The sequence below is a fragment of the Plectrocnemia conspersa genome, unplaced genomic scaffold (genome assembly GCF_051122295.1).
Source record: "Plectrocnemia conspersa isolate PC_06_02 unplaced genomic scaffold, ASM5112229v1 ptg000007l, whole genome shotgun sequence".
NCBI classification, from domain to species: Eukaryota; Metazoa; Arthropoda; class Insecta; order Trichoptera; family Polycentropodidae; genus Plectrocnemia; species Plectrocnemia conspersa.
This window is the reverse complement of record NW_028277171.1, coordinates 10,728,437-10,753,534: the sequence shown is the minus strand read 5'-3', so window position 1 is coordinate 10,753,534 and position 25,098 is coordinate 10,728,437. Positions and strand designations below refer to the sequence as shown.

The following is a 25,098-nucleotide window of genomic DNA, read 5'->3' as shown; positions in this document are numbered from 1 at the left end:
AATCGTAATCGTATGGTTAAACTAATTTAAATTAACATTAAAAATTAACTGCTCATAACACTAAAGTTCACAGATTAATTTGAATATGGTTCAATTAATATTTTAACCATAATTTTAAGAATATAAGATCGTATTTATATGTACATACATAAATATATGTATGTATACATACGTCAAGGTACTGGCTTATGGTTTTTTATTACTATTTAATTATTAAAATAAAATAAAAAATAACTGATTTATATAATAAGTACATTCAAAGCAGCTTCAATATAAAATACTATTTTTTAAATAAGTAACAATTTAAAAAATGTAATATTAAAGACAATTTATTTTTTTGTAACTTTTAACACTGTTATTTTCTTAATGTATTTTTAGCAACTTGTGATATTGTATTTTTTTAGTACATTTCTAATAACTTGTGGTACAATACTATTGTGAATGTAGTTTTTAAATTAATAAAACAGGCTTTAACAATTTTATTTCACCGCGTAAAATAACAATGGGTAAAACTCAAGTTACTGTAAAGCAAAAAAGTCAAGTCAAGTAAATTCTTTTGAGCTGGCCAGACACAAAATGTTTTCGACGGTAGCTATGAGAAGCTTGTATGATTCATGGTTAATGGCGTGAATATTTTTTTATTACATACATGTGTGCTCTATTAATTGTTATATTTGTATAATTACTAAAAAAAATATGTTACCATTATAAATCATTTATAACATTAAATTAGTTCTGTGTACAAACACAAAGCCTTAAACCTGATCGTAATACGTTTATATTCAAGTATTTAAAGTCTTAAGTACTTTTATTATATTGAAATGAAACAATTTATTTTTCACGTTTTTATTTTCGATAATATAAAACATTTCTTATACAACATAACTGTAAACATAATAATTATTACGTGCAAGTCGAGAAGCGTACAATTCATCACATTTGTTAACTTCCAAATATAAAAAATACGTAGTTTATGTTTTTATATGCGTCATTTCGCATTTCTAAATCGATGAGTTTAATTAAGTGGTGATTGATACATGATTATATACAGTGCTTATTTTTTAAGTAAATATTCAAAGTCCGACCAGAGAATTCTTGGCGTCATCTGCATTGTAAGAATCGGGATCGATGTAGTCGTAGAAGAGATTGTCATAATCTTGGGCTTTTGATAGGGCAAATAGAGTCACAATAAATATCAATATTTTGAGAAAATCTATATCGATAAACGATGCACTGGATGGAGATGTAACTAAAATAAAAAACATTGTTTTAATAAAAAAATATATATTTAATACTAATTACTACTATTTTAACTATAAACTTATCACAATAACTACTATTATTACTGTAAAATTATCACTTATTAAAATTTTAAAATATCAGTAGTAAAATGTATATTTTATATATATAAACAATAATTATAATTACGTGATTTAGATCGCATTTTTTCTTAGAGTCTCAGTCTCAATTTTTGACATCATCAGGAGATTTTTATTTTTATATTTATTATCAGTACGCTCCTATCCATGTGACAGATAGGGAAATAGTTTTCAATCTTACTAAAGTGTTTTTGACAAAAAAAACAATTAATCAGTGAAAGTGCAAATTATAAAACTCTGTGCGATGTAAAAAAAAGTTCATATAAATAATCTCCGGATGATCAAAACTTGCATTTTCTGTTCATACCCAAACCTAATTTTTTTTTTTATTATTTTAATACATATAAGATATTATTTATGAGCTGTATTAGCTCATTATTAGAAAAGTTTATTACCAGATATCTACGACCTAGCTCAATTTTAATTAATCACCACGATTATTAACCGTGAGATTAAGAAATCTAGATAAACCTAATCTTTGATGATCGATCGAAATTATAATTATATAATAGTCACTAATTACGATCTCCTAGACACGATAGATACACTAAGATTTGTATGGGATTCGAACCCAGGTCTTTTAGGTCAATAGTTTTATTTACTTTTACTACTCGTCTATCGTGCTGGTCAATAATTAACTAAACCTAATTTGACCAAATGAAAGTTTTAAAACTAACCATAATTTTTTAGCTTTTATTAAATGTATCTACCAGACAAAATGTACTCGGATATTATTTCACAGAAATTCTGGTGAAAATATAACTTCACTGGTAATACAAAATAACTATATATATATTTACTAAAATATACAAAAATATATAGTTTATAGTTTTTTTTATTTATAAATAGACTTTTAATAACTTTAATACGTCGTTGTTTATTTTTCATTACATTTTAATAAATCTCAATTATCTTAATGAGTTTCCCTTATTGTAGCGTTATAACAGTCTTGCAAAACTATATTTCTTAAAGAATAGTTCTGGACATTTTCTGATATTGTTCATAAAGTTTATTGAATGTTTAACACCTATCAATGCTAATTAACCTTTTATTATTTTTCTGAATCATAAAAGTCACTTTTAATTTATGACTCTGTCTTTTCTGTATATATTTAAATCAATTTTTGCGTTCCACGGACTACAGTGAAATTAGCAGCGTTACGTATACTTTCTTTTCGGACATGCTTTGTATTTTTTTTATTTAACCCACTGCTTACCGAGTATTTAGGATTACTAAATATCGATTGGGTACATATTAAAAAATAATGTAATAATAAACGTATGCTTCCTGAGCATATTTCATAATTAATCTAGTTCCTTCTTCGACGAAGACGTCAAATCCGGCATTTATTTATATATTGGGGAATGGCAACCAAATAATTAAATTTTTGTTATGCGTATGTCATTATCAAAATTTGTTTTATAAGAATAAGATAAGGAGCAGCATTTTTTTTTATTTTTATATTTTTATTTATATAATCTAATCATTTATTTAGTTTATATAATTAGAAACCTATTTGCATTGATTTATGCATAAAGCGTTCTATCTTTCATATTTAAAATTATAATCAACAATTTATACATTAAACGATATATGTCATAAAAAAAACTATAGAAGTACTATTTAATATTATATTTTCTGTAAAAATATTAATGAAAATAGTAAATATATATATCACTTATCGAATATTTCATAAAGTATGAGAACTTCTCAATAATATAGCTTATGTTAATAAATGCCATCGGAAGATCGTATTTGTATAAATATTAGTAGAACCAAGCAAACAGAAATATGAACAATATTTATTTTTAAAAATGTCTTACTTCTCTCCGGCTTTGGATCCGCCATCGAAACAAAAGTCATCGAATCGCTTTCAGCGTAGTATGGATACAGTTGGGCCACACATCGAAGCATCATTCTACCGCTCCTAAAGAACGATGTGGTCAAGGGTACCGACACGGTCACATCACTCCACTCTAATCCATCGCTCGTGTCGTGTACATGTCTGGTGGCCAATCCAAGCTGAAATTCAGACACATATGTAGTTTATGCTTGCGCGTTTTACGTAAGTGCGTGTGCGTGTTTTTACTTACTACTTGGTTGTTAATTAGAAATGTGAGGTTCACCGCAGGCTTTGACGGAGGGGCCGTACAATTCGCCCTTAACAAGTCCCCGGATCTGTATTGGTTTCGTTCGGTGTGGATCGTAGGACCCGTCTCTGGTGGGGCTATTAAAAAATTAGTTAGTTGAATTTTGTGTAGAAAATCAAATTCAAGCTATAGAGGTCTTGCATGTGTATTTTATTATTTAAATTGTAAATACAATTCTAACACCATTATTACTTATAAAAATATGCAGTCATGGGTACAAATATTAAAACACCAATATAATTTTGTTTCTTAACAAATCAAAAATTATAAACAAAAATTGATCAAAATGTACTATCGTATTATAGTACTTTTGATTTGTGACAAAGTGTAAAGACTGAAGAAATATTTCAAGATCGTTGGCGTTGTCGACCGGCAGAAAATTACTTCGCACGCCTGCCGATTCAAATGGTAGCTGCTTATAATTAAGGTATGCCTTTTTGCTAGTTACAATACTAAAAAACTGTAGACATTTTTTTAATGCTGTTGTTTAATGTATTTTGAATTAAAAATAAACTAAACTTTTGGCAAAGTATAGAAAAAAGCGTTACATTGATGAAATCTATTAATTGCATGTAAGGTTTTTAATAGATTTTATAGTTTATATTATTAATACATTATAGTGACTCCATTACTGAGGCTACAACTCTTTCTACTGTTTAATCGTACATACAATATCATAACATTTCTCTTATTATGGACAATCAGTGTACCAGGGATTCCAATAAAAATGCCTTTCCATGACTTTTAAAAGCAAGTACAGTTTAAAACCTCTTCATCCAATTTCCCTGACCCTTAACTTATTATTTGTAATCTAATAAAACCCTAATGGCGTCTTTCAGCGGCTTCAATCATCTTCAGATATCATCTGTTTTCTTCCAGTTCTCGATCTGTATTTGTATAATTATATTCACTGAGCCATTGTAATTGCGTTTAAAAGAGATTACTGACGATTTTGGAAACCACTTCAAATATGCTTTATTTGATATAAAAAAAGACGTGATTAAAACTGTTTTAGCTAACATAAAAGGCTGGACTAATAAAAAAAACTTGAGAATTTTTCTGAAAAACCTTTAGCAAGCGCTAAGGATAATATTGATTTTATCCCATTCTAGAACAATATTTGTTAGACCGCCGCTATTATTGCTCTTAACTTTTTGTAACCTAATTAAAGGCCTTTCACCAGGCAACCATTCACTAAATTCTCGTCTTTGGCCGGTCGTCTCCAGCGTTTAAAGACTCCGCCCGCATATGGCCTGACACCAAACATTCGACTTTTAAAGCGTCCTCTAGATTGGTGCCCCCCATTGAAACCCTCTGAGCAAGATTATTTTTATATGGTCAGCAGTTTGCGCCAGACATTAAATGACTTTTGTCAGAGCGCCCCCAGAAACTGCATCCTTTTAACGTCAAAACTGTGAAACCCAGCTTAAAAAGTAATATATAAAGAAATCTGCATCACTACACCCGTCTGATAATGAGGCGACAACGCATCTCGTCTTCTATAACTTAAAATGGCACGTCGCTGAGGGTCTGCGCCTTTATATAATGTGCTTCATAAACCGTGTTCCCGGTAACTTTATAATTAACTAGTGCTTTTTTTTATGTATTGAATTTATAAACATATACATATGTATATATAATTTCTGTTCCATTATAAAATACTTTTAACTAATATTCTTGTATAATAAAAACGACAAATCCGTTTAAATTTTACAAAAATATTAGTTAAAAGTATTTTGGTTATATTATGCTGATTTTAATTGGTTTTAATATTATATAAGGTAAATTAAGAGATGTGTAATCTATTTTTATTTGTAATTGTTTTTTTTTAATTATATGTATGTATTTTAATTATACATATCAACTACATCAACCTAATCTTTTAAGACTTTCGCCTTTCACTTTCACTGTTATCGATATAGAAATCCTTCACAAACTCTTATTTAAATATTTATCTTAATCTTAATTTAAAATCCTTGCTGTACACTGATTTATGACAATTAAATTTAGTTATGAATGTTGGCTAAATCCGTATTATTATCTTACATCATAGCACTTTAGCTATTTTTTCCCCAGCGAAACTTCACCCAAAGCACAATACAAATTTTATTCAAACATCGTTTCGCCGAGTTCACTCACAGTCCATGAATACATACACTCTCATACAAAACGACTTATGTAAAATTCACAAAACACATGCAATATGCTTCGCCGTGCCGAACAACACGTCGTGCAGCAAACATCAAAATGTGTTCAGGTAGCGGAAACTGTCCCGAAGATTCCACAGCACAAAGGCAAGGCTAGAAGTTTTCAGTGGGTATACACACCGTATCACATATTGTATTAAAATTTGTGGTTTGAGCAAAAATCCACTCACATACGACGTCTATGTGGTTTGTAACAAAGGCCGTCGAGAAGGATGGCGCGTCGGCGGAAACTTCGCAGCTGAAGTTACCGGACATGGAAAACTCCAGCTTCCTCAGCATCACTTGCGTGTCGTTCGATAGTGACAGCTGCAAAAGATAAGATAAGGAAGAATGCAGAAAACGCTAGAGGTAGAAAATTCCAAGGAAAGTTGAAACCGATAGCAATTCAACTTGCACTAATGCCGTATTACGTCTCCGTAAACTATAAATACACAAAAAAAGAGGGGTTTCACTGTACAACTAGATTTTGTAACAAATATATAATAACTCGATGTCAACATTTGATTTCACGCGTTAAAAATCATTTTTTTTTTCCTGGGGGTTTTCGGCTTTTATATTTAATTAATTTTGTCATATAAAATATAAAATAAAATTACTTAAATTTTAATATGAATTATAATATACATATTATGTAATAAATTCATTTAAAGGTGAGCTTTTTACCTAAAATTAAATTTACCTGTTACATTTAAAAAGCTTTCAAGCTATTATAAAAGTATCGGTAGTATAACATATTTTGTGTGTATTAATGGTTAATTGCCAACAACTATATTTATTAGTAAAAACGTACAGCATTATCGACATTATACACAATTCATTATTAAATATTTTATATAAATTTTGAGCTTCGCAGATTTATTATTTTTAAAATAAAAAAAATTGTGAATATGTAAAATACACAAAGATTTTTTTCTAACCGTAGAATTTGAGAAAGCTGTCGAAAATATGAGTGTTGACATTAATCGTATTAAATCACTAACACAATTGAATGCGGATTTTTTAAGAGTGTGCCATTAAAGGCTTTACGACCATAAAACCAATATTTAACAGAAAAAGCGCATTCACAAAAACAATGCTACTATATAAAAAGCTAATTAAATCGGTAATAACATACGCTGGCCCGGTAAAAGGTCACAAGCGATAAAAAAATATATAGCACACCATTTTATACTAACCATTAAAACATGACAGTATATTTCTTATAACAACAATAAAATAACATTGCTACAATTATCGCAAAAAATGCTATAAAAATATTACATAGGACTAATTTAAAAAATCTATGACTATGACAAGACTAAACTTGCAGATCTTTTTTTAGAGAAATATATTTATTTTTAGTAGCTGTAAGTCCCTAAGCAAAGTAAATAATTATGAACAGTCGTGACTTATTAACTTAAATAAATTATTTTTGTATTTTTTCACTTTTTAAAGTGTTTTTGTAAGATTATATAAATTGTCTTAAGCCTAATAATTTAAATATCTTTTTTTTATTTTAGTTTCTTATGTGTTTTTTTCAATTTATCTAATGTTTTTATTACTATTAGTTTTATTATATATTTTTAATTTGCTTTTGTATACTATAAAATAGTTACAATCCAGCAATTTGTACTTAATTTCATTGTATCTATTCTTATATTTACAATCTTGTAATAAAGGTTCATATAAAAAAATAAAGATTGCACTAATAGAATTATTTTATTCGTAAGCACTGATTGCCAAATAGCATACTATTACACACAAGACATAAATTCAACTTCATTTTGTCTGCAGGAAATGTTATGACTTTTATTTTTTAATATAGAAAAGGGTATAAAATTGCTTATTGAATATTTAATAAATTATATAATTAAACTATAAACAGCAAGCAATATGCTTTACCACAAAACCAGATTTAAGACACCTGGTTTATTAACTAAAATTTAACGTACGTCTCGATACAAATTTTCTATTAATATTAAAAATCGTCAAATTGATGTACCATTTGTTGTCACTTTAATTCATTTAGCTTCGCCTACCTATTATCTATTTTAAAACCTTATAAATTAATGATGATACTAAAATGCAGCAAAAAATTCTGTCTTTAGAGGTTACAATAATAATTAATTCAAAATAAAAATTCTAAAAATTACATAGATATAATTTTATATGTTAAAAGTATTGTAAATTTTATTTAAATAATCTTCTGATTATTACAAAAATAGCAAAAATATTTAAATAAAAATAGTATGCAAATTATTTTTAGCAAATTGTATACTAAATATTTTAATTTTTTGATTTAATTTTAAAAATCAAAATTTTAGCTTTTAAAAAAATCTATTATATACAAGAAAGTAGAATCTTGAAAACAAAAATATCATTAGCAATAAATACAATTTAGATTATGACACTACACTTTTACATATTTTTAAGTGAAATAATAAAACTGCAAAATATTGATTAATAAATGTTGATTTTTTATAAGAAACACCTTTTATAAATTTATTTGTTATTATTTTTAATAATAATATATACCAAACACATAATTGATAGTATTATTTAAATATCACTAGTAAAAAATTTCACTAAAATTAATAAAATAAATAAAATGATATATTTTTTATTTGAGTTTTAGTTTAATGTTAATCATAAACTGTAATTATATGATACAATAATATAAAAATTTACAAATGTATGAACACAAATGTATTGAGCAAATAATAAAATTAAACCATAAAATTAACTTAAAAATTAAAAAATAAAATATTTTGAAGAATGACAGCTTATAAATGCTAGTCTTTACCAATATGTTTTTCGAAAATAAGATTTCAAAATATCCGTATGTAAACATCCCGTATCCGCAAGAAAACTTTAAGCACATGAACAATTTTTATCTAGAAGAACTTTTCTGTAATTTTAAAATTGCATTTTTTTATATATTACAATATATAATTTTACATTATATAATCTAAACCACACTGTAAAAGTCTGGATGTATCCCGTTTCTGAACCAGGATTGCTAAAAAAGTGAATTTTCTAGCGGTAAACGCTTTTGACGTGGCCTTTCGGGTCGGTCACGTCTCTTTGCTTTTTGAAATTCGACATCGCAACTAGGGACCCGGACCCCGGATATTGCAACCCCATGCAAAACACGGAATGCGCTTGCACCGTCAGCTGGCGGACAAGATGCTGCTATGACATGAAACATAAAGGCACTACCACAACCAATCGCCTTAAATTTTTACCAAAACTAGTTTTAACTTTTATTTATTGCATTTATTTTTTATGCTCACCACATAATACCTTGATACGAAATTTTATTTTTTATTAATACATTATATTTTGCAGATAATTTCCTACAAAATAATTATGATACTATTATAACATTGATATATACTTTTGAAAGACTATTACAATAGTTATATCAAGACCCATAAAAATGTATCACGTTCTCATATTTTTATATACATTAAAATAAATATAAATTAAACAATATTAATACTCACATCGACGTGTATTCCTTTACTAGGAAATACCTTCTTCTGTGGAATTTCTTTTGGTGTAAATCTGTAAAACTCGTGTCGTCCACGATAATATTTTACGGAGTATAAAGGTTCACCTCTAAGTTCGTATAAACATTGTAAGGCAGAGTGTTCCCCTCGTCTAACTATAGCTGGTACTGGTTCTAGAGATGCTTTTATTCCACCTAAAACATCTATATAAAAAATAATTACATATATTTAATAAATAATTAGTAATATTACAGTTTTATTAATAAGTCGTACAGTATATTTTTAACTGTAAAAACAACAAAAAATGTAGCGAGTTTTTATACTATAAATAATATAAATTATTACCTCAATTTTTTGTCTATGTTGTTTCCTAATTTTTATTTTAATTAATATCTTGACTATTCTTTTACTAATTATTAAGACAAATAATAAATAATATATATAAATAAAAATGATTTAAACGTATAAACTGCTAAAACTACTTTAGCTCCAATAATTCCATTTATTTAAAAAAACTAATGTTTACCCTTTTTAAGCAATAAACAAATGTAATAAATTGTTTCATATAAAGTGATCGATTTTTTAAGTGAGATTCCAACAACTACAATTACAATTTTATAAATTGAAACATGTTTTTATTTAATTTATGATATTCTGCTAACGACTTAACAATTTATAAAACGCATGTATATTAAAATATTAATGTTTTAGAAGTTGTCAAGTCGTAAAATGTTTTTTTATGATCATTCTAATTAATAAAACTTACATTTCTAAAAAAATACGTGTAAATGATTTAACAGTGATGAATTTTAATTCGTTTCATTTTGCAACAGTAATTAGTGAAATATTATGTTTCACATTATTATGGAAAAATATTTCTCCAAAACTGTTAACCATCATCAAATGTTTAAATGTTAATTTTCTATAAATAATTCAAGTTTTTCTGCGGTAATAGTATTTTCTGGTTTAAAAACGATTGATGAATAATTGCTCCAGAGTACCACCATTGTTACCATAGTATTTCAGTTGCAAATTCAGTTTCAAAGATTTTCACTTTCTAAATACTGTCTGTATATATTATTTTTATTGCAGATAGTCCATTTCTCATGACTGGTAATTATTTTCTTTAAAAATATTTTTAATTATTTTTAAGAACTAAAAAAACAAACTTTTTTGTCTCTCGGTCAGTTTATGCATTACCCACTTGTCTACTTTTTTATCTTTTTTTTTTGCATCAAGATGTTTGCTACGAAAGTGTAAACAATTGGTAATCGATTAGCTGCAACAGTGTTTTTTAATATGTTTTATTAACAGCAGATATAAATATTCCAATTGTCGTATTTTAATAGTAATATCACCAGTGAAAATTTCTCAATCTTACGTTTTACAGTTATCTGACTAACAGTACCCTCACCAAATCCCTAATCAAAATTTCTCGTGCCTGCGCGTATTGTATCGACACGATAATGCAAAGAAGCCCAAATAAAATATAAAAAACATCAGGCTGCAAATCAGAAACGAAATAAAAATCACAATAAACATTATGAAATAAATATAAAATAAAATTGCTTGATACAAACTTTGTTTTCAATTACAGTCGTTTATCTGAAGTCTACAAGGAAAATTTATTATAATTTTCAAATATTTAATCATTGATAAGAGTATAGTAAATCCTTCATAACTGTGAATTACATAAAATTGTATGTAGTTCTTATTACCATATTATACGTGGTCTTTTATATAAAGTGTTCTTATGCTTTTTATAAAAATAAATGAATTTATATTTATGAGCACTGTTACAATATCTTGATGAACCAACAACATGGTTTTCGTCCTACGCAATCACAAACAAACTCAGCGATGGTGATTAAATCCAATGATACTGCAGTTTATTATATATTTTTAAATGCCTTATACAATTATATTTGAGAAAAGTAGAAATATTCTCTTTATTTTTATAATGTTTGTGCCAAGCTAAGATGCTTGCCTGATTTTATAAAAAACGCGTTTTGTGTTGATAATATATTAGTAATTGGCGTTATTTATACTTCATTATATAGCAATTCCCTTATTGCTGCACCATTTTATTTTAAGCATTTGTATTTTGATTTACTGTTTTCTCAAAGAAAATTGTATGTTTTCAAACATTTTATGAAATTCTCAAAGAAGCTTTAAACAATCCTTCAAATCTCGAGATTTTCCAGCTTTGTGTTTCAGGATATCTTTGTCTTTATACCGGTATCGTCGAGAACACCCGCACTTGGCAACTCGTAGCTATTTAGCTTCTCGATACGCTGACAATGTATGTTTACATGTTCAGTGTGGGCTATGAGGAGCTGGTCTGATTTATTTATTATATTTTAAGTTTTCTAAATATTTCATGCTTGATTTAATTTTAGATTATTATGACGTATTGAGTGAACTTTTGTATTAAATTGTAAAATAATTTTATTGTTGCACAACATTATAATAATAATTGTATAATATTATGATAATTTTTATTTATTTTTTAATAATTTTAATATAATTTTAAATAACAACTTAAATGGTTTTTAAATAATTTAAATGCTGAATTGAGATTATGCTGTAATAATTATATTTAGCTTTGAACTGACTTTTTATTGTTTATATAATTGTTAATATTTTTGATATCTACAAATATATAAAGACACTTCTACTAACCTGAGCAATCGCTACTTTTTTTCAGATAATGTTTAAATAAATATTAAAAAGCTCTATAAAACTTTAATTCGATTTATGACATGACGCGAAACACTATTTTTCTAAATAAAATATGGTTTAAGAAAAAGTTTTTAATATAACTTTTATTTGGCTTTGCGTTACCATAGGGTTTTCGCATAACCTCATTTTGTAAACAATAGTCAATGACATTACTAGAACAAGAGAATTTCTTAAAAAGTTGTATTATATCATACACCGTATTACATCTATATTTACAGTATGAACTTATCATTTTAATAGTATGTATAAAGTTTGAGAAACATAATAATAATATTAAAACACTAACGTCAATACTATAAAATATTACTATAGAAGTTGTGATATACTACAATTTTATATATTACAATCTGAGTGATGATAAAAATACATAGAAATGTATTCATATGCTATTTTCATTACGTTAAGAATGTATATTCTTATAGGTCACCCACATTACATAATTTTGTTAAAATTTATTTTCAACACACAATATATTGTTTTGATATTAAACATGTGTCACTTTTTAATAAATCATTACTAAAATATACTTAGAAAATAAAATATATGTGTCAATTATTAAATAAAACTCACCTCTGACGGCCGCGCCGATAACTAACAAGTAAAACACGTGCTTCGTTACCATTTTCGCTTTTTCTTCTTCTTCTTTGTAAAATCAGCAACAAATTAAAAATAACTTTAACTGTATAACATTTTATTATCAACAATGTAAAGCTCAAATTATTAATTCATTATTGTAATTATTTCACATTTTATTTTATATAGTCTCAGTTAAAATTTAGCATGGCTGTTAAATATGTCTACCATGATACCGATCTAACTTGTACAATATGTGTTGTGTTCACTTGTATCGAGTTTTGCAAACTTCATGGCAAGTGTCGTATGGAACGACCATCCCTAAAGCCTGTCGGATGGCTTGTGAGCACAAGCGGGCGGAAAAGCACTAGTCCACGGGGCGCTTTCGAAAAGTTTGTTGCCCGTCGATTGTACTGCTGTTACCGCTACTGGTACTATAGGGAGGCGCACGGTGAATAAATTAACCGTTAACATGCCATGAAAAGTGTATAAATCATATTTTCGCGTTTTAGTAATTAAACTAATAGACCACTGTGAGTATCTATTAAGGACGTCCGGTTTGCCAATTAAAATTATGCTTTGAGTTTGTAATTGTTTTTTAAAAAGTTTAAAATTTTTGTGTAAGTACTTTGCTTTTTATTTAAGTACTTTTAGGAAACGTACGATTTAATTGCGCTTCTAAAAATTTCAAGGCAAAAGCTTCCTTCTTATATTGATAATGAGCAACTGAAAGTGTTAGATAAATAAAACAAAGCACAATAATTTGAGAGCTTGTACAAAGGTTAGGCATTAGTTTAGATAGCTGAAATCAGCTATTAAAATAAAAATTTTGCAAATGTGTGCCGCACAAACTGGATAAAACTAAAAAATATAAATTTACTTCCCAGTCGTAGTGCAACGTGCGACTTAAGGAAAATCATTAACAACATAAAGTTAAACAAAAATTAAGCCCCAAAACATTTTGCGAAACCGAAGTTACACTAATATAAACTTATTTTAATTTTAATTGTTTGCTCTTCTGGCCTCGGTATAATCTATTGCATTTTTTTAATCTAGTAAAACTATTTCAAATGAGAGTTATTTTCATGAAAAATATAAAATGAACTAAGAGTTACAATGTCTTGGTAATTTTTTTACACGACAATACGGATTCATACACCACCAGAAAAAATTGTGTTATTGCTTGATTTTTTTTCAATGAATAATTAATACATTTAGAAACTGTTATGCAATAATGTAATGAAAATTAAAACATGTTTTATATTTTTTAATTATTATTTTTTGCTGTGATAAATTAATTATATTACAAGATTTAGAAAGACACGAAAAAAATATTGTTTCGCGTCAGAAATGGTATCGTTTTCATTACATAAAATTATTGGTTTATAACTGCCTCTAATTATTTTAAATTATTCAATTATTTTTTTGCGCAATGAATAAAGTTCTAAAACCACTGCTTATAATTTATATTTTATTGGTTTTAATGAGAATATTTTAAAAATCAGGTACGAATTGTGTTTTGCTGTATCTCGCTTTTAGCTGTGAGTAATTTTCTTCAGCTAAATTTAAATTTATGTATAACACCAATAATTTTCTCTAAAAATATATAATATAAAATTCATCATTCATCGTTATTCACCTGATTCTCTTTTTGTACTGAGGGATACGTACATGCAAAAAAAATATGTAAAAAAATATTGGGAGCTGATAAATAGATATGATGAATAGGTTTCATTACTGAGAATTAACTTTAAAATATAAATATTTTGTGTAACTGTCAGTAGAAAAAGAGATTTTGAACAAAAAAACACAACATTATGCATCAATAGCTGTGTTATGAAACTTGGGTAAGGACTAGGTTTGAAGTTTTTTTTTAATTATTAACTCTCTGTGCTTTCAGAGTTCGCTGATTATCACTTACAACATAGAGGGAATTTATATTAAACTATGTATTAAGAAAGTTTAGGGTTTAAGATCCTTGACAAGCAAGATTATATGATTATACAAGATAACTTTCTTAATAATGATTAGAATATCAGTAACAATAAACAATGATAACGATAACGTCATACAACAATAGCGATTGCCTATCAATAGTATACGTTATATTTTTTTACATCACCAGAATACATATGAGAATTAAATAAATGCATAAAATATTTTGCATAATAAATAAATTTTAGTTATTGTTGAGTAATGTTTATATATTTGCAAAAAATAATTTTAAAAATCAGGATTTTAGTATTTGTTATTGGTAAGCTTTCAACCCATATTTAATAGTAATACATAACCAAAAAAATAATATTAACATGCAAAGAGGCAAATTAAGAAAAATAATCATGTTGATAAATCTGTCTGTAAAATCATTAACTATATAGTAAAATAATAATACATTAAAAATTAAAAAAAATAATGTTTCAATACGGATAAATACTTATGTAAGCATTTAAAAAAAAAAGTATTTGCGTGTAATGACATTACCAACATTTTTTTCATAATTCACGACAGGTTAAAAAATAAATATATCTATTTATTTATTCGACTTTTTTGTATTAAAGAATTCTTATTATTTCTTTATTATTTATTTAAATATATATTTCAATACAGTAGTATAAATTATTGCCTAGGACTTGTAAGGTTATGGGTTCGGATCCTTCGTGAACCCCAATGTTTTTCAATGTCTATCGTGTCCTGTAAATTGATATTAATGTATATAACAAATTATATAATTATTATTTTAATCGATCACCTTAGATGAAGTAGCCATAGCTCATTTTAGTCTTACAAGTAAATATTATAGTGACGTTGTTAGTGCACTGAACAATAAAAACAATATTTACGTCATAATAATAAACTTATGTATATTTCAGATAATACCCAAAATTTCTTTGAAAATCTGTTACTTATTTTTTACCTTCGTAGAAGGTGAATGGAAGACGACCACGTGTGTAATTTATTTATAGTAAGCTTTTTATGTTAGTAGTCTTTTGTCTAATGACAAAAGGCTTACAAGTTGAAGCTTATTTTTCATATATCTATAAGCTACGATTAATAAAAGTATTTTTTGTAATATAATAAATACAAATATTATATTGTACAATGTACATATTTTTTATTTAAGCTTCTAGTAGTTTAATAAATTTTATATTAATTCTTAATATAAACCTTAAATTTAAACCCATTTCGAAATCATTAGTGAAAATATAAACTAAAATTTTTTTTAAGGATTATTAATAATTTTCTTATTCTCTAAAATCCTGATTAAAAAAATTATATTTTTATACTGGAAATATTAAATTATACTTTTTGAACCATAATATAAAAGGCTTCGAAGTGAATAAATATGTTTTTACTAGTATGTATATTATATTATTATTTTCTAGTGATCCATAAAATGATTATTAACAAGTAACTTATTCATAATTTTATTTTTTGTATCCTTAATATGCTAATTAAAAAAAAATCTATAAAGCAGATTTATAACCTAGTTTATGTTTTTTATTGCTATGAAATGTTTGATTACTACAAAATATTATTATTTATTTAAAAACAGATTAAAGCATATATAATTCTACAATGAACAAATCTACTGTAAAAAAATGAGATGTACAAAAGTTAGTACATAAAATTTAAACATAAACATGCAAAAAATACAAATAAATATACGCTAGCAGGTATGCATTTGATTTAGATGATTCTAAGATTTTGCTATTATTTTATTTCATTGTCTAAATGCAATAAAAACTTCACCATTAAGCATATTTTAGAAAAAAAATACAGTGTTAAATATTAAAATATTTATTTCTAACGCTCCGTAGTGTATATTCAATAAAGAACTTTTTGAAGCAATTGGAAGATGGTGTCAAAAATGTGTCTATGTTTAGATGTTTTTGCTAATGTATAGTATAAATATATTTTTTAAATGTTTTATAAAACTATTATTATATAAAGTCCATCATTACAGGAAACCATGATGATTAAATTTGTAGCAAATAAATAAAATAAATAATTAAATTTTTCCACAAATCAAGAGATCTTTAAAGTCTACAAATCAAAAAGATCTTCTTATCATTTAACATATTTAGAAAATTGTATAAATATGAATTAAAAAATCATTCTTAGATAATTTTAATGTCTTCATTGAAAATAAATATATCAAGATATCTAACGAATTTTAGCTGCAATTCTCTTTATCCGCAATGGAAACTATGAATCATCTTTTCAAGTATTGCTTCTTAGAATCGTACGACACGTAAGAGATAACTTTTCAACAAAGTCTTAAATAAATTCGTTTATTTTCCTCGAATAGAAATTGTAAAAATATCATCTTAGTAAGCTCAAAACAGATAACATTCATATTTTTTCAGAAAAACTTTTATATTATATTTTTTAGACAGTTCAAAGAGCAGCTTAAGGTTTGTTTTCGTGACAACCAACATAATTTGTGTATAAATGAAAAACCAAATACTGTCTTTCTTAGTGTTTACAAAATGCGCCTATTTAAGCTGAATTCATATTATACGTTGAGTACATATTTTTCTCGCTATTTTTATTTTTCATTAATGTTTTATTGCGACTTAGGTTTTTTAAATGTCATTTTTGTGATCTAAGTAATATTTTGCGTTACCAATGAGTTAATTTCTTTACGATTAATATAAATTGCACATATTTGGTCGTAAACGCTCGTTTTATTTTATTTAATATTAGTGGTTTTTTGCGAATCGGTGTTTTATTGCAATATAGAAAAAGTTTATGGGAAATTGTTTATATGGCGAATATGACGTTAATTCTTAGCGAATTCACTGTATCGTCACCTCTGTAAAATGTATAAATTTCTGCTATGCTCAATCATTTCTATAGGTATTTTATGCTGAAGCTTGTTTTTATGACACTATTTTATTATGCTCAAAAGCGCTATTTCAGTGGCTTTGTTATTTATAATTATTATAGTGTCTATATAAATAGAGGATCTGGTTTTTGTTCTATATCCTATATGATCGGCATACTTTATTTAAAAATATGTTATTAATAGGTTTAATCTTGTAGTCGTACTATTAGCACATCAAGTTTTATATTTACTTTTTTAAAATATTTAACAAATTTAACTTACTAAGATTTATATTTTTTTAACGTTGCTATTGTAATGTTTTTGTTGTTTTTTATAATCTTAATCTGGAATTATTTAAGTTAGATTGGATTTATATTATAAATAATTTCTATCACACGCTATCCCATCATTATCAATATATTGTTAATATTCTTACCTAAAATTATAAACAATTTATTATCTTATTCACAATAGGAGAGCACAAAGGATAATCACATAATACGTAACAGAATTTCCGTATGCAACAGAAGCCATGCAATGAATGGGCGTAGCTTATTCCAAATTGAGAACGTTAATTACGAGTGCAACTGTACTCGAGCTGAACTGAGAAATCATACGTCAAGTCAGGGTTAATGGAATAAATTTGTCAATGTGATACGATTCGAACCCCGTGACCCTTACCCAACTTTCAGCGTCATGTTCACGACGTCCATTGTATTTTATATATTATACATATAAAATAGAATAATCTAGACTAGAAAAGTATTTTAACGATTCATTAGATTACTGTGAAAAAATCAATCCTTTAAGGGAAAAGCTCGTGCGAATTCGCATTGCGTGAAAACATGAAATTAAGTAATGTTTTAATTCGCTTTTTAATCTTTTCTATTCATTAACGGACAACATGCGATGTTAACGCCCAGTTTTTTTACGTGAATTACCATGAAATCAATCATTTAAAACGTGACGTTTTTTGTTTAAAAATTAACACATTTTTAAAAGTAACAAAATTATTCATTTAAAAAATTAAAAACTAATTTGACAAACCACTTTATATTTAGTCAAACCATAGGGTTAAAAAGTTTTATTTTGTATATAAATATATATTTATAAAATTTAGAATACATTAGATATAGACATAATATCATGGTATGTATAGCATAGAAATTACGATTTCGATTTTGGAATTAAAATCTGTCTTTCGTTGTGTGATGTGTTAAAACTCCAAAATTCGTATTAGGGTTGATAACTATGTAGTGTAGGAGATTCTTCTTTTCGTTGTTCAACTAGCTGTTATAGTAACTTATAAATTGTTACTTATTGCGAGGATGGTTCAAAACCTTTACAAAGGAAATTACAACATCCCTTTTGGTTCTCAAAACTAATACAAATAATTTGCAGCAGAATCAAAAGCTTTGTTTTTAAATAATATATGATGATAGTTTTCACGTGTTTAACTATACAAATCTAAATTGTGTAAATTAAAAAAAGTGGTGAGACTTTGTAATTCAGGGATGCTACTGATATTTAGAACCAATATATATTTTGTTCTTGTCCAAGATTTTTTTGTCAATTGCTTTGACTCTATTGATACCAATAATGGATCTTTTTAAGTGGGTAAATGAATAACAGCTTTTTTGTTAGATATTTGAGCAAACAATTTTCTAATTATTAGTAAGTTTATAAGACATAAATGTATAAGTTTTATAAAGTCTTGCACAGGATTATACCGGACAATGCTGGATTCTACAATAATAATAAACGTACAGACAAATATTTTAGGTAACCAAAATATTAGAACTTTAAATATATGCAGAAATGCATTATTTGCTATGGAAATAGCTTAAAACACACAAAATCAAACTCACAGTTTCTTATCTATCATTATAAAAAATTCAAATAGAAACAAGTAATCTGAATATAGCAACTATTATATATCTACTGATAACAGGATAGATATAGATGACTTATTTGTTTCTATTTACTTGTAGATAGAGACGGACTAGTACAATAAATATTTTTTAGATAGTTTTCATATCGATTAAAAATTATTTTGCCTAATTTTTACTATGACAACAAAAAAAAGTATAACCTTTTATTTACCAGCCTAGTGTATATTTTGTTACATTTTAGAAAGGAACTTATTAGTTCAAATAGCTTGTTGGTAGAAAATAATTTGCACCTTTAATGAAGTCTAGTCTGGTCTGTCGATGATATGATCTCATTTGGTAGTATTGATCTAAATCGTCATCACTTATCTGTGAGACTATATAACATTAGCATATATTTTTTGAAGTAATCTTATTTTGTAATATGTTATATAAATATTCTGAGTCCCGAATTGCTATAGTAATCTGGTTACCTTAAATTAAATTTATTAATTTTGTATTAAACCATTCGACTACGAAGCATTGTTTTTTTTTAATCTCGCCGCCAGCCGAATAAAGCTTCCAGGTAAAAAAAATACCAAATGACAAAGCTATTCCGAGCTTAAGCTTTAAAAGCGCTTCCTTTAAGCTCGCTGATGTTTACGGTCGATTGATGCGAAGATAATTAAATGAATATGCAAATTCATTTATATCCATATATTTTAATACGATACGTTGCAACTAATTAATGTAATTAAATAATATAAACTTTCACGTGACATGGTATACACAATACACGTGTATCACACATGTGATAATAGTGATGTGATTCATTGCGGTTATTAAGCGAATTCTTTGGCTGTTATCAAAAGGGTCAACGGTTGCGGTGTCCTAAATAACTGACATTTAAATGTAAGTGTACGGCCGTTATTTATGAAGGGCGCATCGCGAGCCAGGGCCGACGCCTAGGGTCATGAAATATAAGGGTATCATTTTTGTTTATAATGAGTAATTTAAGTGTACATGCGTGGCTCGCGGACCGCTCCCCGGTGACCCCTGCACGAACTTGCCCTGACACTTATTGGACCTAAGCACACACTTTATAGCGTCGAGCTCGGCAATTATGATGGAATCTGAGATATTTTCCGGTTCGTATCCGTGTAATTATAGCTTGCACTAAACAGTGTCGATTAGATGTTCAATAAATTGGAAAGTATAATAGACGGAGATCAGTAAATTTGGTTTCTTTATGAGGTGTGAAGTCACTATAAAGCTAGCTGTAGTAACAGTATTGACTTGGTGGACTGTTAGTCTCGTGCAATAGGAAAAATGGGTCGCTAATTTGTGATATATGTAGCACAGCGACAGCAGTAAGGAACAAACAATTTTATTAATCACTCTAAAATAAATTTGTGAATTAAATATACACTCGACACTCATGTGCTACAAATTGAATTAAACATTTAATAAAAAAAACTAGTTGATTTTATGATTAAAACCGATAAGATCGTCATATGTATGTAAAAAAATCTAGTGACCGCTTGATTCTGTATTCTAGAATTATAGATCGAACAGTTCTCAGCAGTTAAATCCTGAAACTTATACCTGAGTATGATTAAAAGTAATCATTCTGGACTTATGTATGCTTTTTTTTATAAAATACTCACAGGAAGGGGAGCTTCAGATATTTGTCCTTTGAGTCAACCCATTGCACTTGATTGAGAGTATCTTGATATTACAGCAGTTTCTCTGCCCACTTTTATTTTATAGATAGATTGAAAATTCTTATATGTTTAAAATACTTGTACCTGAACCATTGAATTTGTTATTTTGAAGTGCATTGCTTGTACAACCTTTAGTTATAGATGATAGATTTTATTAAATATGTATTCTGTACTATTTAATGCTACTGTCTTTTTAATTTTTATATTGCTGTTATTTTTCGAATACCTTAAGAATTTTTATGAGAATGCCACACAGCAAAAATAAACCAAAATACAATAATCTAATACGCATGACAAACATGGATATTTAATTTTAAAATTTCGCTTATAAAATAATGTTAAAAAGTTATTACTAATAAACCAATAAAAATTATTGCAAATATTAATTTATAATATATTTAGATTTATTATCAAAAAATTACCAATACAAATGAAATAAATATTCACTATACACAATAAATATATTAAGACTAATAAGACAACTAAATAATTTCATAAAAAAATTGATGATTAGTAGAGAAGTTTTATTTTTAATACTTTATCAAAATTAGTACTATTTTTATTTGTAAGAAAAATTTTAATGCCATTTTGCCTTCAATTTTACTCGATTTCAAAACATAATTGCTTAACCTGTGCTTTTAGAGAATCTTTGCATGGTAAACGTTAACAAATATAGGTTGCTTCATATGCCAATAACATATTTCTTACTTTTAAGCTTTTACAGTTGTTGACTGTGCTTTATTTAATGTTGAAGCGAAATTTAAAAAGTAACTCTGGTAATTAATTAGGCTCTTCATAAAGATTTTTTTTCTATAAAATATGAATTTAATAATTATTCTTGTGCATTAAATACAGTTATCTTCAAGGTTTATATTTTTTCTCAACGACTGTTTTTTTACTGCAAATAGTCTACTTTAATTTAAATCAAGTGACTTTTGCCCGCCTGTCGATATTCATTTAACAAGATTTTTTAAATCTCTTGTCTTCCATATAAATCTGATAAATTTAATGTTTATTTAATAAATTATGAGCTTTCAAAAAATAGTATCCTTAATTTGTATAAGAATACAAATCAACCATACTATTTAAAAAGTTAATAAGAATTAACTTTGTTGTATGTACTAAACCTAGCTAAAAATATATTATTTTGTACGCCTTTTGAATTTGATTTGCTTGCCTTATTTACTACATTTATATAATTAATTGCCTTATTTACTATATTGATATCATTTTATTTTATAAAATGTTTTCATCCTAAAAATAATGCCTTATATATCCGAGCCTTTTGTAAAAACTACACAGTACATATATATTAAGTTAATGGGTAAAAATCTATAAACCGTAGATTTGGAAAATGTTTGTTTTTCTTATTAAGTTATATCCAATTAAAACCATTATGTGAGATTTATTTTTTTCTTACTGGTGTAGTATTTCAAATTTTTGCAAATTATAATTCCTACCTAGATAAGAGAAAGAGTTTAGAAGTATTTCTTGTATTTTTAAATTAACTTTGTTTTAATGTGTATCATTAAAATATTCACTGAGGTGAGAACTAAAATATGTTTAGCATATTTGTTTTTTAAACCAAAAGCAACTAAAGCCCTTATGCAGTTCTTTACTCATTTTCTAAAATAACTAAACTCTACTTAATTTGTACATCTATAAATTAATAAATTCAGTGTTATAATGAACTCTTACACAAACCTGTAACTATATTTTTAAGCTAATTTAAAATAATTTAATATTAATGTTACGTCAAGACGTCATTCAATGTTATCTCTAAGAATAATTCTATTCCTGCATTTTTATGTTAGATTATTTTATAAATACTTAGTTATTTCTAGTATTAGCAATTTTACTTAGTCTAGTATTTTATTATTAGTCATTATTTCAAAATATAAAAATCTTGTCTTTTTTATAGCTCATTTTAATCGCTAATGATATAGAACATTTCTTCTTTTTTTGCTTAAACATACACCTCGCACCATATTCGAATTCCATCCCATTGTTTGTTCCGCTAGTATCTATACGGTTCATTAGACATCGAGCCGGGTATCACACAAACACCACCCCCCCGTTAGGAAGGATACAGTGGAAGACATAGAAAAAAGAAGAAGTAAATAGGTTCGTTTTTAATGAGTCCAACAAACAGCGCCGACACAGCTTTGTGGCTCTTTTTTTCCAAACCCCCGTGATAATGGCGTAAAAACTCACTATGAAAACACACATACACATAAATGCGTACAAAGGACGGAAAGGATATACGTGTCGTGTCCGTCATTAGGCAGGCGACGTTATTCCCGACATTATTTTTTTCATTAGCTAATTGAACAGTACAACGACGGGTGGGTTCGTTAGGGTGTGAGGGCGGTTATTCTAAGGGCGCGGCTGTTTATTCATGGTAATAAACGCGAAACACGAAAATGTCGGTACGTAAGCGGGTCCGAGTTGACCCCTGCCCCCTGCGACAAGTTCGTTTATATTCGCAAAAGTGACAATGTACGGTTTTGTCGGTAGAATATCGACCTGTGCCCGGATGCGGAAATTGCCAGGTTGACCCATGCGAGTCGATGCGTTGATTTTATTTAATTATAAAGCTTGGTTCTTCTGCTTGTTCTTTTGTGGGTATTGCTCACAATTACCAACCACTGGACGTGGTTTTGACTTGTTTATTAATATATTATATTCTGAACCCACTTATCTTTTCCTTCAAATAGTCATCTTGCTATTTTCTACTCTCTTAATGACTTGTGGCTTTATAAATATGGGAATAAGATTAGACCAAACTAATGAGTACTGTAATTTTTCACTTCATAAGGGCGTTTGAAACTCGGGGCAGCTCAGTAGCGACGCAGCACCTCTGGGAGGCGCAGGCTCTCTAAGATGACGCAGCTGTAGTTATGACCAATTATCCCTATTCGTCGTTTTCCCATTTCAATAGATTAATTATAAATTATTCAGGCAATAACATAAAATTTAAAATAAACTACTTCACACGTATATTTGCATAGTTCTCTAGAATTCATTTATGCGTTGGGAATGCATTTTAAGCACTTGCTAATATGAAAATTAGCAATAACAAATATGAAAATTTATCTGTATTTTCATAAATACTCTCGACGGCTCGTTTCAAAAACCATACTAAAATTTTAATGTTCAATTATTTTTTGTATCATAATCTGCGTCACATTAAAAGTGCATATACAATTATTTTTGTAAGGTTTAATAGGTTTATAATATAAAATCATATGAAGTCTTTTAAAATGAAAGTTTTAAACATAATAATATATAATACAAGTTACCATTATAAAACACATATTTATAATGTAATAATTATAAAGTTATGAGAAACATAAATTTTTAATCATAATAGATTGGAATTTAATCTGAATTGTGCAAACAAAATTTGAAGGAGTGAATGCTATTTTTTCAGTGTTGATATAAAATAATCCTTGATGAGAAATTGTTTAAGTAAATAATGAGATACATATATGTTTATTATATTAAATTGTGTAAAGAAACTTATACTCTCTAAAAAAAAAACTAGCGTTATCTTAATCCAGGTAGTTTTAACTGTTACATGTGTATAATACACGAATGTATAATTAATGAATTTGTCTCTCTTTTTTGTTTACTAATTGAAAAAAAAGGATCACAGCGTTATTGCTCAGTCCGGAGAAAGCAAACGTCCTTTTCAGTTGCGTGCTTTGTGTTTTCATTAGCCGTTATTTAATTTTTATTTTAAATGTTATTTCATAAATGCCAAAAAAACGCGATTTAAGTGAAAAGCAAAGGGCGAATATAATTTTATTGGATTCACAAAGACTTAATTATGTAACCATCAGTAAATAAATTAATTGTTTATGTCTCACTGTAAAAAATACGTTTTAACGGTAAAACCAGAAAGTAAAAGAAACCGAATAAACTATCTAAGCAAATTCATACATAATAAACTATTAATAGACGTATCTTAAGATATTGAGACATTTTGTTTCAAATAGTATGAAAATGAAGAGTTAAAAAAATATTACATGGTTTTAGAAAAAAGCTAATATAGTCTTAATTGACAGAAAATAATCTAGTCCGACAAATCCAACTTGAAGATAACTTTAAAGTTAGCCTTGTCCATATATTTT

The 25,098-nt window shown here is 27.1% G+C and overlaps 1 protein-coding gene across 1 annotated transcript; it reads right to left on the bottom strand.

The window, feature by feature from the left end:
• Positions 1–830: 830 nt before the first annotated feature.
• LOC148233910 (uncharacterized) lies at positions 831–12,888 on the bottom strand. The gene is made up of 6 exons (XM_088188675.1): positions 12,540–12,888; positions 9,222–9,430; positions 5,907–6,042; positions 3,473–3,606; positions 3,203–3,401; positions 831–1,249 (listed from the first exon to the last, which is right to left on the bottom strand). Exons 1-6 carry the CDS (start codon positions 12,589–12,591, stop codon positions 1,074–1,076), a joined length of 906 nt encoding a protein of 301 aa, XP_088044801.1. The 5' UTR covers positions 12,592–12,888; the 3' UTR covers positions 831–1,073.
• Positions 12,889–25,098: the final 12,210 nt, after the last annotated feature.